At 45.6% G+C, this 16,818-nt stretch overlaps 1 protein-coding gene across 2 annotated transcripts in view; it reads right to left on the reverse strand.

Moving 5' to 3' along the window:
• Positions 1 to 1,784: 1,784 nt before the first annotated feature.
• OTULIN (OTU deubiquitinase with linear linkage specificity) overlaps positions 1,785 to 16,818 on the reverse strand; it is a 135,376-nt gene continuing 120,342 nt past the window's right edge. For both annotated transcript variants that reach the window (XM_082258413.1, XM_082258412.1), the window contains one exon: positions 1,785 to 2,142. In XM_082258413.1, the coding sequence (XP_082114539.1) occupies positions 1,951 to 2,142 (192 nt within the window). In that variant the 3' untranslated portion in view covers positions 1,785 to 1,950. The remainder of the gene's footprint in view (positions 2,143 to 16,818) is intronic.

Consider the following 16,818-nt stretch of genomic DNA (forward strand, 5'->3'; position numbering starts at 1 on the left):
ATACATCCAATGGTATGAACAGTTTGCTCCTATCATATATTTATTAATTAGGCACCAACTATCATGTCATCGGGTCATCAAGTCAATACCAATTGTAAGTGTTACTGTAAGGCAGGGCTTGACAAACTTGCTGGAATCTAGGAGCCAGCTAAAAATGTTAGGAGCCAGTTTTTTTTTTAACAAAGCTTTATTTTCAACGACAAAACCCCTCCTCTTATGTAGCCCTGATGTGTATCATTACAGATGTTTACAAGCAGTTATGCCTCTCAGCTTTTGCATATTAGGATCCCTAAGAACTTAGTACATTGAAAGTCATAAGTGAGTTGCAGCACATGTTGGGACTTACAGTTCTATCACTGTCTTCAATGAAGGTACATAACATGCTGGGACTTGTAGTCCTATTGCGGTCTTCAATGAAGACACGTCACATGCTGGGACGTGTAGTTCTATCACTCTCTTCAATGAAGGTACAGCACATGCTGGGACTTGTACTTTTATAGCGGTCTTCAATGGAGGCACAGCATGTGCTGGGACCTGTAGTTCTATCACAGTCTGCAATGGAGGTACAGCACATACTGGGACTTGTATTCCCCAGTAGCTCCTGCCCACAGTGTACATCCCCAGGAGGTATCCCTGTGCCATTGACAGCACACGTGTGTTTTGCTGCGTCATAGATGATACAACACCCCTCCAGCCCAGTGTTCGGATCCCTACATAACCATCTGTCACCTGCTCCAACCCTGTCCCTGCCCCAAGGCCCCTCAGGTCTGCTGCTTTTCCTTGCTTCACTTGTCAGGGACTCAGTTTCATCACTTACACCCAGGCCTAGTCACCTCCGCCTCAGCCAATCACTGCTTGGCTACTCCAGACTGGTGAGCCGCTCAACTAATGGTGAATTGCGGTGGCAGCTGCCTCAGCGCCAGGCCTTAGTGAATGGGCTAACAAAAGCCAAGGCGCCAGGACACAATTTTTAGACACCATGGCGACCTGGTGCCAGGAATTTTTCAAGCCCTGTTATGAAGTGCGTAATTTATATTAGTACTACAAAGGAAAAACACCTGGTCGAGAAGCTGCAGAGGTTTCTCCTACTCGTATTGGGCTTCAAATAAATTCTCTATAAAAGATCAAGAACATGAAAAATATTGTATTTTGACAACTGTAAAACGTATTACATACTATATTAGTATTCAGTAGATTAACTTTTTTTTTTTTTTTTTTTTTTAACACATCACTTTCTTTATATTTCTCCCTTTAATGACATGCTTTATATTTCTCCCTTTAATGACATGCAGACCAACGTCACTAGCAAATATGACAGCGAAAGGAGTTGAGACAAACGATAACACTGCCAGGAATGCTTATAACACTTGTAAAAGAATGATGAGAATAATAATAAAAAAGGATTTATATACCGAATACTACCATTTCATATATTTCCCCACAAATAGTCAGAGTGATCAGAAGATAATATTTAACAGTAATGGTCCTTTGAGGCCAAGCCCAGCAATTTGAACTAGAGACTGAATTACAACTAAAGTATGAAGTAGAACATGAAAATATATAGACAAGGCAAATGAAAAGAAGAGAAATGTTTCAAAAATCAAAAAGGTTTTACTTTGCAAAGGCATCCGTGGGAATCATAGTCAGAAATATGGATAATAAACCCAAAATATCAATCATAGATGTATGGGATCCACAAGGTTCTTCTTGTCTGTGAATTTATTTTCAGAAATACCAAATGACCTACTATAAAGCAGTGGGATGTCATTAAGGATAATAACTTCCTTCACCCATAAACCCATTGTAGTCTTTATTATTCCAATCTAGCACTGAAGTTCTTCCAAGGAGGACCTCTTGAAGGTTCCCAAATAAAAGAGACGACAAGTTCATGTAACAGCACAATCTTAAAACAGTGGCAGCATCAATCATTTATATAACATGATACAATATCTATAGACTTGTTTCTTCACACACTCTAACTAGAACATTATAATGTCGGTCATCTTCCGTTATGAGAGTCACCACAGGCCAATCTGCCTGGTCATCCGGATATTGTGTAATAAATTCATCGGTTCCATATTTATACAGTCTATATACTTTTATTGTGTGCTGTAATGCATATCCAAGAAGAAACATTTCAACCTAAAAGAAAAAACAAATCAAGAGATCATAAATAAGCTAAAATATTAATACAGGCACACAAAACATTAAAAAGGTAGCAAGAGTCAAGCTGTTCCCGTATAAGTTTTACATTTTGTTATGGCAAGTATCACAAGACCAATTTAATTACCGTACTTGCATCATGTATTTTCCAGTTATGCATTTTCCTTTATGTGTACTACCAATTACACCTAAGCAGAACTGGGGAACAGCCTGCACCTTTCGTGTGGGCACAGCGTAAATTGAGCCACACAACATGAATGGCTCAAATCGCACTGCAAAGAATCGCATGTGATTTGAAGAGGAATGCGGTGCAATTCCTGTAGGAATCATATGCCGTTTCCCGCAACGCAATAGTGTGAATCTGGACTAAAGTGATAGTAAACGCTCATTTTACCACTTAACCCTTTTGGAGCCCAAGCCTTTTTCTGACATAGGTTGCATATATATATATATATATATATATATATATATATATATATATATATATATATAATGTATTTTTTAGCAGAGACCCTAGAGAATAAAATGGCGATCATTGCAATATTTTATGTCACACGGTATTTGCGCAGTCTTTCAAATGCAATTTTTTAGGAAGAAATACACATTTGTGAATTAAAAAAACAAAACAAAACAGTAAAGTTAGCCCAATTTTTTTGTATAAACATGAAAGATCATGTTACACCGAGTAAACAGATACCTAACATGTCAGGTTTTTAAATTGCACACGCTCATGGAATGGCGACAAACTTTGGTACTTAAAAATCTCCATAGGCGACGCTTTCAAATTTTTTAACGGTTACCTGTTTAGAGTTACAGAGGAGGTGTTGCGCTAGAATTATTTATTTCGTCTAAGGATAGCGGCGATACCGCACATGTGTGGTTCAAACACCGTTTACCTATGCGGGTGCAACTTGCGTATGCGTTCGCTTCTGTGTGCGAGTACGCAGAGCTTTAACTTTTTTCTTCTTCTTTTGTTTTTTTTTTTTTACACTGTCCGTTTAAAAAAACTGGATTTTTGACTTACCGTAAAATCCTTTTCTCTTAAGCTCATTGACAGACACAGGACTAATATCTTGATATCCGTAGGGTTATACTGCCCCCTACAGGAGTAGGACACTAGGCAGGAAAAAAGATCTGGCCACACCCATGGGCAGTCCCAGGGGGTAGATCCTCTCTCTCCCTGCTACAGGATGTCAGTTATGTAACAAAGCAGTGTCAGAGACTCATACCAACCCAACTCAAAAAACGAGAGGGGCAGGTACTGCGTCTGCCAATGAGCTTAAGAGAAAAGGATTTAACGGTAAGTCAAAAATCCAGTTTTCTCTGTCGCTCATTGACAGACGCAGGACTGATATCTTGATATCCGTAGGGATGTCCCAAAGCACTGCCATAAATGAGGGGTGGGATAATAGAAATAAAATCCAATCCAGAAGGCCAAAACCGAGCCAACCAGAAGAACAGAGGACTCATTGAACCAAGCAGATGAGACCCACCTGAAAAAAACAAAACCCCCGGGGTAGACCAAAGGTCCCTTCAAACAGCGGATTGCAAAACCTTGCGGCCGAAAGAGGCATCCGCCAATGCCAGCACATCAACCTTATTAAAAAAAAAGGTATGAACCGACGACCAGGTAGCCGCCTTGCAAACCTGAAGCACCGACGCCTGAAGGCTCAGGAAGCACTAAGAGCCCGAGTAGAGTGCGCCTTAACAGGGAAAGGAGGAACCCGACCCTTAATAGAATAAGCCCGCACCACCGTCTGTCTGATTCATCTGGAGATAGTCGCGGCAGACACAGGCAACCCCTTTCTAGGGCCATCCGTGATCACAAAAAGTGAATCAGCCTTACGAAAAGAGTCAGTAGTAGCCAAGTACACCCTGATCGCCCGAACCACATCCAAGGAGTGTAACGCAAACTCCTGAGGATGACTGGGCTTAGGACACAGGGAAGGTAACACAATATCCTCATTCAAGTGAAAGTCGGAAACCACCTTAGGAAGGAAGGATGGATTCGGACGAAGAACCACCTTATCCCTATGAACCACCAGATATGGGGAACGACAGGACAACGCGGCCAGTTCCGACACCCTGCGTGCAGAAGTGATAGCCACCAAAAAGGCCACCTTCTGGGATAAGGTAAGCAAGGGAATCTCCCTAATATTTTCAAAGGGAGGTTTCTGGAGAACCGACAACACTAAATTAAGATCCCAGGGCGGGAAGGGCGCGCGCACCGGAGGAGCCAGGTGCCGCACCCCCTGGATGAAATTCCGCACCAGAGAATGAGTAGCCAGTGGCCTCTGGAAGAAGATCGCCAATGCTGAAACCTGACCCTTGATAGTGCTCAAGGCCAGCTTCTGCTCAACCCCCCGTTGCAGGAAGGCCAATATCCGAGTCACCGAGTAAGAACGTGGAGGAACCCCGAGGGACTCACACCACGCGATATAAGACTTGCAATGATAGATCTTTCTGGAAGTCGCTTTCCTCACTTTAATCAGAGTAGGAATAACTGAAGCAGATAAACCCCTGTCCTTCAGCACCTGGCTCTTAACAGCCAAGTCGTCAAAGCCAGCGACCGTAAAGCAGGATGGAAGATCGTCCCTGAGACAGCAGATCCTCCCTGAGAGGAAGTCGCCAAGGAGCATCCGCGACCAGCTTGACCAAGTCGGCGTACCAGGCGGGACGAGGCCAGTCTGGAGCCACAAGGATGACTGGAATTCCTTCCGACTCTATCCTGTGAAGAAGTTTCGGCAGCAACTTGAGAGGAGGAGGAAAGGCATACAGCAGCTGATACTGCCCCCACGGAGCAACTAGTGCTTCTGTGGCGTCCGCCAGAGGATCGCGGGAGCGGGCTACAAACCTCTGCACCTTCCTGTTGAGCCGAGATGCCAACAGATCCACATCCTGGGTGCCCCAACGAAGTCACAACTGGTGAAACACCTCTGGATGAAGAGACCATTCCCCTCGATCCAAGGTCTGACGGCTGAGAAAGTCCGCCTTCCAATTTTCCACGCCCGGAATGTGAACTGCGGAGAGAGCCGTAACCGTTCCGCCCAACGAAGAATGTCGGCCACTTCCACGGCCGCCAGAACACTCTTGGTGCCCCCCTGGTGATTGACATAAGCCACGGCCGTGGCATTGTCTGACTGAGTCCAAACCGGGCAGCCCCGAAGATGCTCGGTCCAGTGAACCAGGCAGAGCCTGATCGCTCTCAGTTCCAATACATTTATCGGCAACCTGGATTCTTCCAGGGACCAGAGCCCCTGAGCAGACAGGCTGCCGAGAACCCCTCCCCACCCGGATAAACTGGCATCCGTGGTGACAATCGTCCAATAGATCGGAATAAATGACTTCCCCCCTGACTGAGCATCGGAGACCGAAGCCACCAAACCAGAGACTCCCTGGTCCGCCCGCTCAGCTGGATCCGATTGTCTAGGGAATCAGGATTCCGGTTCCATTTGAGAAGAATCTCCTTTTGGAGAATCCGCGTATGAAACTGAGCAAAAGGTACTGCCTGGAAAGATGCCATCATCAGTCCCAGAACCCTCATGCAAGTCCGAAGGGACGGCCAGTTGGCGGCCAGTAACAACTGAGTCGTCGACTGAATCTTCTGGAGTTTCTCCGCAGGGAGAAACACGTTGGCCAAGGACGCATCCAAAGTCAGGCCCAGATAGTCCAGCCTCCTGGCGGGAACCAGGGATGACTTCTGCAGGTTCACCAGCCACCCAAACTCTTCCAAAGAGATCATGGTGATCTCCAAGTTTGACAACAGAGCCAGCGGAGACTCCGCACGGAGGAGGAGGTCGTCCAGGTAGCCCAGAACCGATATGCCCCACTGCCGCAACAGCGCCAGAACTGGGGCCAAAACCTTTGTGAAGACCCGGGGAGCAGAGGCGAGACCAAAGGGTAATGCCACAAACTGATAATGGTTCTCTCCCACAGCAAAGCGCAGAAAACGCTGGTGTCCTGCGTAAATGGGAATGTGAAGATAGGCATCCTTGATGTCTATGGACACTAGAAAATCCCCCTGATGCAGGGAGGCCACCACTGTGCGAATGGACTCCATCTTGAATTTTTGCACCCGGACAAAACAATTGACCGCCTTCAAGTCCAGAATTGGACGCACCTCTCACTGCCCCCAACAGAGCCTTTAGGCGATCCGGGGACAGTCGCATATTGGAAGGGAAGAACCGCACCGGTGGAAGCGATCGAAATTCGATCTTGTATCCCGACTGTGTGAACCCATTTGTCTTGAATTCTGGAGAGCCACGAATCCGGTAACCAGCGAAGACGCCCCCACCCCTGATATGGGTGGGGGCGCACCTTCAGGCTGAAGTGGTCTTATCCTCAGGTCTGGTAGGACCGGATTTTTGCTTACCAGACCAGGGTCTCTTGAAACCCCCTGGGGGGGCTTTGGAGGGCTTCGCCTTGTCAACCGCCCCAGAGGAGGGAAAAAACTTCTTGTGAGCTGAAAAGGAAGGTCCCCGTCTGCGACGAGGTTCCTTACCCTTAGTAGCCGGTGGTAGAAAGGTGTTCTTGCCCCCAGTGAGACCCTTGATAATCTCATCCAAGGTAGCACCAAACAGGCGATCCCCCTGAAAAGGGAGATCAGTCAAGGCTTTTTTGGAAGCCTGATCCACCGACCAGCACTTTAACCATAGCATGCGCCGGAGGACCACCGCCGAGATCGATACGCGCCCCAGCAATGGAGCAGCGTCCAGCGCGGCGTCACAAACAAACTGTAGCCCCTGCACCATCTGCTCCAGCAACTCCGCCACGGCGGGGGGGGGGGGAGACTTCTCCCCTCCAGGTCAAGGTGTAACCACTTAGCCCATTCTGTCAATGTTTGCGAAACCAGAGCAATGGTAAACACTGGCCTCAAGGCCGACCCTGCCAGGGAGAATATGGAGCGGGACACATATTCCGCCCTACGATCAACCGGATCCCGAAAGGACGGGGAATCCTCCAACGGGATGACAGTAGCCTTTAGTCTGGAAACCGGCGAATCCACAGAAGGTGGTACCGTCCATTTCTTAAGGAGGGACTCTTCAAACAGGTAGCGCCTAGCAATCCGTTTGGGCATCCCAGGGGGTCGTTTTGGACGGACCCACTCCTTTTTAATGATATCGTCAAAGCATTTGGGAAAGGGAAACACCTTCGCCACCCTGGAGGGCTTGCGAGTGCCAAAGGCAATTTCTGTATCAGCTGCATCCGCAGGTGCAACCTCCAGTTTTAAGGTCTCCCGGACAGACACAATCAGTGCGTCCACCAGCGACTTGTCTTGTGCTATGGCGGAGGCAGAAAGGTCATCCTCACTATCAGAGGAGACGGGGCACGACACAGCAGCCCCAGAGGAGGGACCCGCAGCAGCAGCGACTGACTCAGAATCAGAATCTGAGGCATCAGACGAGACAGGGGTAGGCGGGGGTCGCTTTTTAGCCCCCCGTCCCTGACAGGCACCTCCACCCGGGGCACAAAAGACTCCAGGAGCGCCGAAAGCGCATCAATGGTGAGCGGCGAATCGGAGGGCCCCACGGCCACCTCGAGAGGATCAGGTGGGGACACATGTGCAGCAGGGTCCATGGCAACACCAGGGGAACCCGTCAGCAAAATATGACAAAATTGAAAAATAAAAGAAAAACTTTTTTTTGTAAAGAATCCCCCAGCGCTACAGCGCCCCTTAGTGGTCAGACAGCGTGCTTCGAGACCCCCGCAGAGAGAGAAAAGAGACCCCCAAAAGGCTCACCACACGATGCACCAGAGTTCAAACAGGACTGTTCTCAGCGCTGTCTACATGACAGGAAGTCTTGTGGAGCGATCTTCCCGAGTCGTCCCCTCACACGTCCTCAGTAACACCCACAGCTGCTCAGCTCTCAAGCAAGATGAGCTGGGTGTACCAAGATGGCCGCCGCCATGCAGCGCACATGTAGGCTACAAGAAAATGGCGGCCCCGCACGGTCCGCAGCTTCAAAAGGGGACCCCGCGTGCCTACCCCCGGATCGATCGGCAGATGGACCTGAAAAGTACTGGTAGTAACCCCCCCCCCGCACGATCGTTTAGGTCAACACCAGCGGCACACCCCACCGCCCCTATCTGCGGCCTGTAACCTAGATTCAGCCCTCTGAAATCACCTCCTACAACCCACTAGTGAGGGGGAGGGGGGGGGGAGGGGCAGATAAGTGGGGGTGCGTAACAGGACAGAGGGGAACCCGGGATCATGAGGGTCCGACCATCCCAGGGAGGGGCCCGCGTCCACCCCAAAACCTGTCAGGGGAAGAGGGGGAACATTTTACTCACCATACCGGAACAGGCGGGCGCCAACTCCTGACAGAACCCCTCTCCACCAAGGTGGGGGAGCTGTCGACCAACAAGGACGCCGCGACTCAGGCTCAGACTGGTCGTAGGCAACCTGGCGAGAAGTTTAACTCGCGGGGCCAGTCCCCGTCCAGTGGGACTATGTCGCGGCCGACCCAGCACGGAGCTAGGGCCTGCACGCGCTCGTAGGCCGGCTGGGGTGACCACTGGATCTCAACATCCAGCCCGTCGCCCAGATCTCACAGGAACAACTGGAGAAAAAAGCTAACTAAAAAAAAACTTGCCAGGACCAAAGATCCCAGCAAGGATCTTGGGTCCTTACTCCTGACTAGGCAGAAAAAAACTGACATCCTGTAGCAGGGAGAGAGAGGATATACCCCCTGGGACTGCCCATGGGTGTGGCCAGAACTTTTTTCCTGCCTAGTGTCCTACTCCTGTAGGGGGCAGTATAACCCTATGGATATCAAGATATCAGTCCTACGTCTGTCAATGAGCGACAGAGAAAAAGTTTTTTTGATTACTTTTATTGCGGTCACAAAGAATGTAAACATCCCTTGTGACACTAATAGGCAGTGACAGGTACCCTTTATGGAGGGATCAGGGGTCTAAAAGACCCCAAATCCCTCGTTTGCACTTAAAAGCATTAAAAAAGCCAAGTTTGGCTGTTTTGAATGCTGTCATTTTTTAAAAAAATCTGGCGCCTTTAAGGCACCAGTACCCGGAAGGGATGTCATGACATAACTTCCGGGTTTTTATATCGGATACCCTATCAAAGCCGAATCTGGCTATTTTCAGGTCTTCTGCCAGCCGCTCGGGTCTCCCGGTGGGATGGGAGACCCAGGCAAGCCACGGAAGGTGTCCTTGTAATGACAGCCGAGCGGCTGCTCAGTGGCATTGGTTGTCATTACAAGAAATCCGACCGTTGGCTCTAAACAACGGTACCGGGGTGATGCCTCTAGCTGCAGGCATCACCCTGGTACAACTCCCTGAAGCTGAGGCTGTATATTTGCTTTCCATCAGCATGAAGGGGTTAAAAACCAGGCCTATATCTGACATATGTTGTCAGACCTTGTTGTCAGCATGAAGGGGTTAAAAACCAGGCCTATATCTGACATATGTTGTCAGACCTTGTTGTAACCCCTTGGAGCCCAAGGCTTTTTCTGACATATGTTTCTTACAAGTTAAAATCAGTATTTTTTGCTGGAATATATATATATATATATATATATATATATATATATATATATACACACACACACACACATTTTTTTTTTTTAAGCAGAGACCCTAGAGAACAAAATGGAGATCGTGGCAATATTTTATGTCACACCGTATTTGCACAGCAGTCCTACAACCGCAATCTTTTTTTGGAAAAAATACACTTTTTTGAATAAAAAAAAAAATAAAAAAAGAAAACCGTAAAGTTAGCCCAATTTTTTTGTATATTGTTAAAGATGATGTTACGCTGAGTAAATAGATACCCAAAATGTCATGCTTTAAAATTGGAATGGCGACAAACTACAGTACTTAAAAATCTCCATAGGCGATATTTTAAACCGGTAACCTTTAAAAAATGTTCAAGTTACAGAGGAGGTCTATGGCTAGAATGATTGCTCTCGCTCGATCGATCGCGGGGGTACCTTACATGTGTGGTTTGAACACCGTTTACATATGTGGGCGCGACTTACGTATGCGCTTGCTTTTGCGCACAAGCTCGAATGGACCGGGCACTTTAAACTTCTTTTTTCTTATTTAACTTTTTATTTTTTTGGATCACTTTTACTCCTATTACAAGGAATGTAAACATCCCTTGTAACAGAAATAGGCATGACAGGGCCTCTTTATTGCGAGATCTGGGGTCAAAAAGACCTCAGATCTCACATTAATACTCAAGTCATTTGGCCTTGAAGAGATGAAAAAAATCATCCCTTTAAGGCCGGAATGCGGAAGGGACATTGCTTTGTTTCTCCAAGGCAATAGAGCCGAGTTGGGTCTATCTCGCCCTCACTCGGCTTCCAGCCCAGCCACGGAGAGCATCGGATTGGCTCTGGGCTAACCAAAAAGGTCCGGTAAGCCCGGAGACAACCAGGAAATGGGGGGAAACCTCTCCCGCCACCTCTAAAAGTGATCCCGTGGCAAATCTGCCAATGGGATCACTTTTATGTGAAAGAGAATCGCCCACTGTATAAAAAAATATGGGAGTCATAGCAGCTAGCTGCTGCCATAACCCCTGGATTTAACGTCAAAACTAATAATGTATATATACAGTGGAGGTCCAGGAGTGGTTATTCACTTAATGACAATGCAGCTTTGTTATCTTTTAATCCTTGCCTACAGTGGGTACGGAAAGTATTCAGACCCCCCTTAAATTTTTCACTCTTTGTTATATTGCAGCCATTTGCTAAAATCATTTAAGTTCATTCTTCTTCCTCATGAATGTACACATAGCACCCCATACTGACAGAAAAACACAGAATTGTTGACATTGTTGCAGATTTATTAAAAAAGAAAAACTGAAATATCACATGGTCCAAAGTATTCAGACCCTTTGCTTAGTATTTAGTAGAAGCCCCCTTTTGATCTAATACAGCCAGGAGTCTTTTTGGGAAAGATGCAACAAGTCTTTCACACCTAGATTTGGGGATCCTCTGCCATTCCTCCTTGCAGATCCTCTCCAGTTCTGTCAGGTTGGATGGTAAACGTTGGTGGACAGCCATTTTTAGGTCTCTCCAGAGATGCTCAATTGGGTTTAAGTCAGGGCTCTGGCTGGGCCATTCAAGAACAGTCACGGAGTTGTTGTGAAGCCACTCCTTCGTTAATTTTAGCTGTGTGCTTAGGGTCATTGTCTTGTTGGAAGGTAAACCTTCGGCCCAGTCTGAGGTCCAGAGCACTCTGGAGAAGGTTTTTCTCCAGGATATCCCTGTACTTGGCCGCATTCTTCTTTCCCTCGATTGCAACCAGTCGTCCTGTCCCTGCAGCTGAAAAACACCCCCACAGCATGATGCCGCCACCACCATGCTTCACTGTTGGGACTGTATTGGACAGGTGATGAGCAGTGCCTGGTTTTCTCCACACATACCGCTTAGAATTAAGGCCAAAAAGTTCTATTTTGGTCTCATCAGACCAGAGAATCTTATTTCTCACCATCTTGGAGTCCTTTAGGTGTTTTTTAGCAAACTCCATGCGGGCTTTCATGTGTCTTACACTGAGGAGAGGCTTCCGTCGGGCCACTCTGCCATAAAGCCCCGACTGGTGGAGAGCTGCAGTGATGGTTGACTTTCTACAACTTTCTCCCATCTCCTGACTGCATCTCTGGAGCTCAACCACAGTGATCTTTGGGTTCTTCTTTACCTCTCTCACCAAGGCTCTTCTCCCCCGATAGCTCAGTTTGGCCGGACGGCCAGCTCTAGGAAGGGTTCTGGTCGTCCCAAACGTCTTCCATTTGAGGATTATGGAGGCCACTGTGCTCTTAGGAACCTTAAGTGCAGCAGAAATCTTTTTGTAACCTTGGCCAGATCTGTGCCTTGCCACAATTCTGTCTCTGAGCTCTTCAGGCAGTTCCTTTGACCTCATGATTCTCATTTGCTCTGACATGCATTGTGATCTGGAAGGTCTTCTATAGACAGGTGTGTGGCTTTCCTAATCAAGTCCAATCAGTATAATCAAACACAGCTGGACTCAAATGAAGGTGTAGAACCATCTCAAGGAAGATCAGAAGAAATGGAAAGCACCTGAGTTAAATATATGAGTGTCACAGCAAAGGGTCTGAATACTTAGGACCATGTGATATTGGTCTTTTTTAATAAATCTGCAACAAGGTCAACAATTCTGTGTTTTTCAGTATGGGGTGCTATGTGTACATTCATGAGGAAGAAGAATGAACTTAAATGATTTTAGCAAATGGCTGCAATATAACAAAGAGTGAAAAATTTAAGGGGGTCTGAATACTTTCCGTACCCACTGTATGTTCCAGTTGAAGCTGGTGCCATAGTTTTTTCCCCATAAAGATGGTTTTCATTTTTTGTTGCATCTCAAAGCTGCTGATTTCCTCCATCCTCTTTCAGACCCTGCCTGTGTACATTCACTCACAGCACCTGCTGTTTATCTTTGCTATAGCTAGGCTGTGCCACATCTAAAGAAGCACCGGTAAGGCGCTGCTCCTAGACAATGTGACTTCTAAAGGAGCCCTGGTGATGTGCTGTTTCTAGGCTCTGACACATCTAAAGAAGCACCGGGAATGTGCTGCTCCTAGACTATGTGAATTCTGTCTAAAGTGTAAAACCAAGCCTGATATTATATATTTCTGTATATGCCCCTCAGCAATTTAAGGTGAAGACTTCAGCATTTATTGTGACTTCTCAGTGTGGCACATTTTGCCAATCATCACTTGTGGCCTCTACATTTCAGTATAGATCTGGTGGTCGCCAAGTATATCTCATACATCTGGTCAGCCTATCTGTAGTTCAAGCTATAAACCACCGGAGGATTTTGCTGTCTTACGTCCAGGCCACTTTTTGCGATTCTGCACTGTGCGACTTTAACTGACAATTGCGCGGTCGTACAACACCGTACCCAAACGAAATTTACGTCCTTTTTTTCACACAAACAGAGCTTTCTTTTGGTGGTATTTGATCACCTGTGTGATTTTTACTTTTTGTGCTATAAACAAAAAAAGAGCGTAAATTTTGAAAAAATAACAATATTTTTCACATTTTTTTAAATGAAATTTCCCCCCCCCAAAAAAATGTAAAAATCAAAATTTTTTTAAATTTTTGGCCAATTTGTTTTCTGATACCTATGTTTGGTAAAAAAAAAAATCACAATAAGCGTATTTTGATTGGTTTGCGCAAAAGTTATTGCGTTTACTAACTAAGGGAAAGATTTCTGTCATTTTTGGTGTTTTTTTTTTTTAACGAGTAATGGCGGCGATCTGCCATTTTTTTTGCGGGACTGCGACATTGCGCCGGACAGATCGAACCCTTGACTGACATTTTAGACACTTATGGGGGTACCAGTGACATTACTGCAGTAATCAGTGCTATATATATGCACTGTTACTGTAAAAATTACACTGACAGGGAAGGGGTTAATTTTATTGGAGAGGGAGGGGTTAATGTATGCCTGGTGCTTACTAACGTGTGTGGGGGGAGGTGACTGAGTGACACAGGGACAGATCGGATGTTCAGCTATGCTGAACCCTGCAATCTGTCACTGTCTGTCACTTAGGAGATCCGCCCGCTTTGTTTACACAAGCGTGCGGATCTCCAAACTCGATTCCCCGCTGCTCCTCCCCTGGCCCGACTCCGGCTGTGACTGAATACAGCGGGAGCGAGCCTCCGGCGGCGTGCGAGCGCCGCCCACAAGGGGAGGAGTCCAGCGACGTAGGTCTACGTCGCTGGACGGGAATGAGCCACTGTGCTGCAGTAGAGGCACAGTGAGCGGGGGTAAAGAGGTTAAGCTGGAAGGGGTTACTCCACCATAAAAACAAGTGAACAAGGATTGGTGAGGGAGGGTATTCAAAACACATTTTATACAAATTACAGAAAAACAGATATTGCTATGTCACATGTCCAGACCTAGGACATCTAATAGAAATTGAATTCCTCCTACTCCCTGCTCCCTCCTCCCATTGGAGCTTGTTTCAAACTATCTTCACCTATCAGTGTTTCCATTCCTTTTCCTAAAGTATCACCTTACAAACGCCTCTAAAAGACTAATGGACCTAACCAAGATTCCCCACTTGGGCCCCAACTAGGCTAGCAAAAAAAAAAAAAATTACAATTTGGGGACAAGCTCCTCTTGTCTTTGATTTAGCAGGGCCAACTTTGAGTTTCAGAAGTAGCTCAGCTCCCTGAAGTTTTAACATTCTTGTAGCTACTCTGTTTGGAGTCTGGTAAGCCTGTTACAAGTCAAGTGATAAACGTGGTGGAATCTGGGCCCAGTCACCTTTAGTGAAAAATCTCCATATTTAAGTCTGTTTTATGACTGCATACCATAGTAGTAACGTATTATAAGGTTGTGATTACAGTTGTATAGCCTTGTCTTTGTCAACTCACCTACCTTCAATATACTCAAGGTCATTTTAAACTGGTGTGGTTTACTTGTGTTAAGGGTGTGTCAGAGATATTACACCACTCAATTCAGTGAAAGAAGAATATCTTCAGAGGGATTACCAAACTAGCATCTTCTGTGGGGTGTGCTACAATGCTCTGCACAGACTTCTTGACAGTGACAACAGCGGGCCATGCCTGCACAATGTGTGTAAGCTGGCCATTGTAAGCACCCCTGTCAGTGTTAAATAGTTTGTCTCATCCCTTTAACTGCCACTATGTATGAACAGCTTGGTTTGGTAAAGTAAGTTTAAAAAAATAAAATAAAGAGAAATATTCAGCGCTGGACTCTTGTACACACCACTAATAAATGGACCAGCAGCTAAGCACTCAAGGGCAATATCTCCAAAACACCTTCTGAAAACATAATAGAAAAATAGTGCAGCGCAATCCTAGTGGTAAAATTATAAAATCATGCAGAGTCCCAGTGTTAATAGGTGTCCATATAAACAGATAAAAGTCTCCAGTGTAAAGTGGTCCTAGGGCAATTCCATAAGGTGCTTGTCTCCACGAGTGCTCATGCAATCCCACCACCTGTTCACACTGCCGCTCACCTTAACAAAGAGACCCTACAGGGTCAACCAGCATTTCATCTCAAAATCAAAGCATCCTCACACTTTTTCCTTAAGCGTAGTAAATGATTACACCTCCAATGCACTGTCAGCTCCTCAAACAAGGTTACCAATATGTGTAGGAGAAAAGAAAGAACAATCTAATGCTCTCTGTATGCAATCAAGCACTCTTTAATCCATATAGGTAAACAACTCACATTTTTGAAGAAAATAACAGCGCATATCTGCAGAGTTTGCAAGCAGGCGTGCATCAGGTCCACCAACCCGGAAGAGTAAGAGGCGGCCGCGGGTCACGTGACATCCCTCGTACGCGTTACGTCCATGAAAATAAGCGGGACTTCTTCAGCAAGGGTCACGTACCATACTGCGGACCCGTCTTTTATGACAATATGATCTGCCCACCTCCTGTCTTCAATCAACTAATCAGTATGATTCCAAATGGAAACAGGAAGTGATGTAAACAGGAAGTGATGTAAACAGGAAGTGATGTAAACTAAGGGCAGGAAGTAAACACTGCATATCCCTTAAGCCAGGACCAGCCTGTATTCTTATATGCAGTGTGTACGGGCAATTTAAAAACTTTCCACAAGAACCAGCTTGGGGAAATACATTAAATACAATTTAATAAATATACTATGCCCGAATTTAAAATAATACATCTTCCCATAATCCAAAGGATTCAATGGGTGGTAATCGTCATTGTGACTCCGGCTAAATCTCAACTCTCCACTAGATGGCGTATCTGAGCATTGCCTAATCATAAATGTAAACAATAAGTGACATATACACAATAATACACATAAAATTATTAAAATTACTAAATATAAACCGCAATGTGAATACTATAAAGGACAAAGAACAAAGCAATAAATACATTCCCTATAAAATATAAAATATAAGAATATGGGAACAATAAAAAGGCAAAAAATATCTCATCGGTCAGAAATAAAACAGTTGAGATCAAACTCAACATTGAGTCCTAATGGCGTTAAAACTTTACATTCAAAAATCCAATAAGACTCCCGTTGACTCAACTGTCTAATAAAATTCCCACCTCTCCAGTGTGGGTGGACTCTCTCTATTCCCCAGAATTGCAACCCACTGGGATTTTTTTTGATGGAATTTTTTAAAATGTCTTGAGACACTATGCGTTTCTAAACCTTTACGGATATTAGTGATATGCTCGCCCACTCTGACGTGTAAAGCACGAGAGGTACGTCCTATGTACTGAAGGCGGCATTCACACTGTAACATGTACACCACCCCTTGCGTTTTACAGGTGATCAGATTTTTGATTTTATATGATTTATTAGTAGCAGTAGCTACACATTCTTTTCGTTTCTTTAGATTCTTCTTGCAGCTCTTACATGTAGCACATTTCCCACATGTATAGGTGCCAGAAAGAAAAGAAAAAATATGATTCTCCCTGATACGAGGTGGGTCAACAACCCCAGGCGCGATTTTATCTCGCAGTGAAGGGGCCTTCCGGTAGATAAACTTAGGGAATTCTGTCAGATGGGGTCCTAGAATTTTGTCCTCTTTAAGGATAGGCCAATACTTTTTAACAATACGTTCTACTTTTTTGTAGTGTATATTGTAATCAAAAATTATTCTGTAACCTGGATCCACTGGATTAATTTTGTCTCCATTCAGGAGAGTATCGC

Source organism: Pelophylax lessonae, assembly GCF_965119305.1.
Source record: "Pelophylax lessonae genome assembly, chromosome: 5".
NCBI classification, from domain to species: Eukaryota; Metazoa; Chordata; class Amphibia; order Anura; family Ranidae; genus Pelophylax; species Pelophylax lessonae.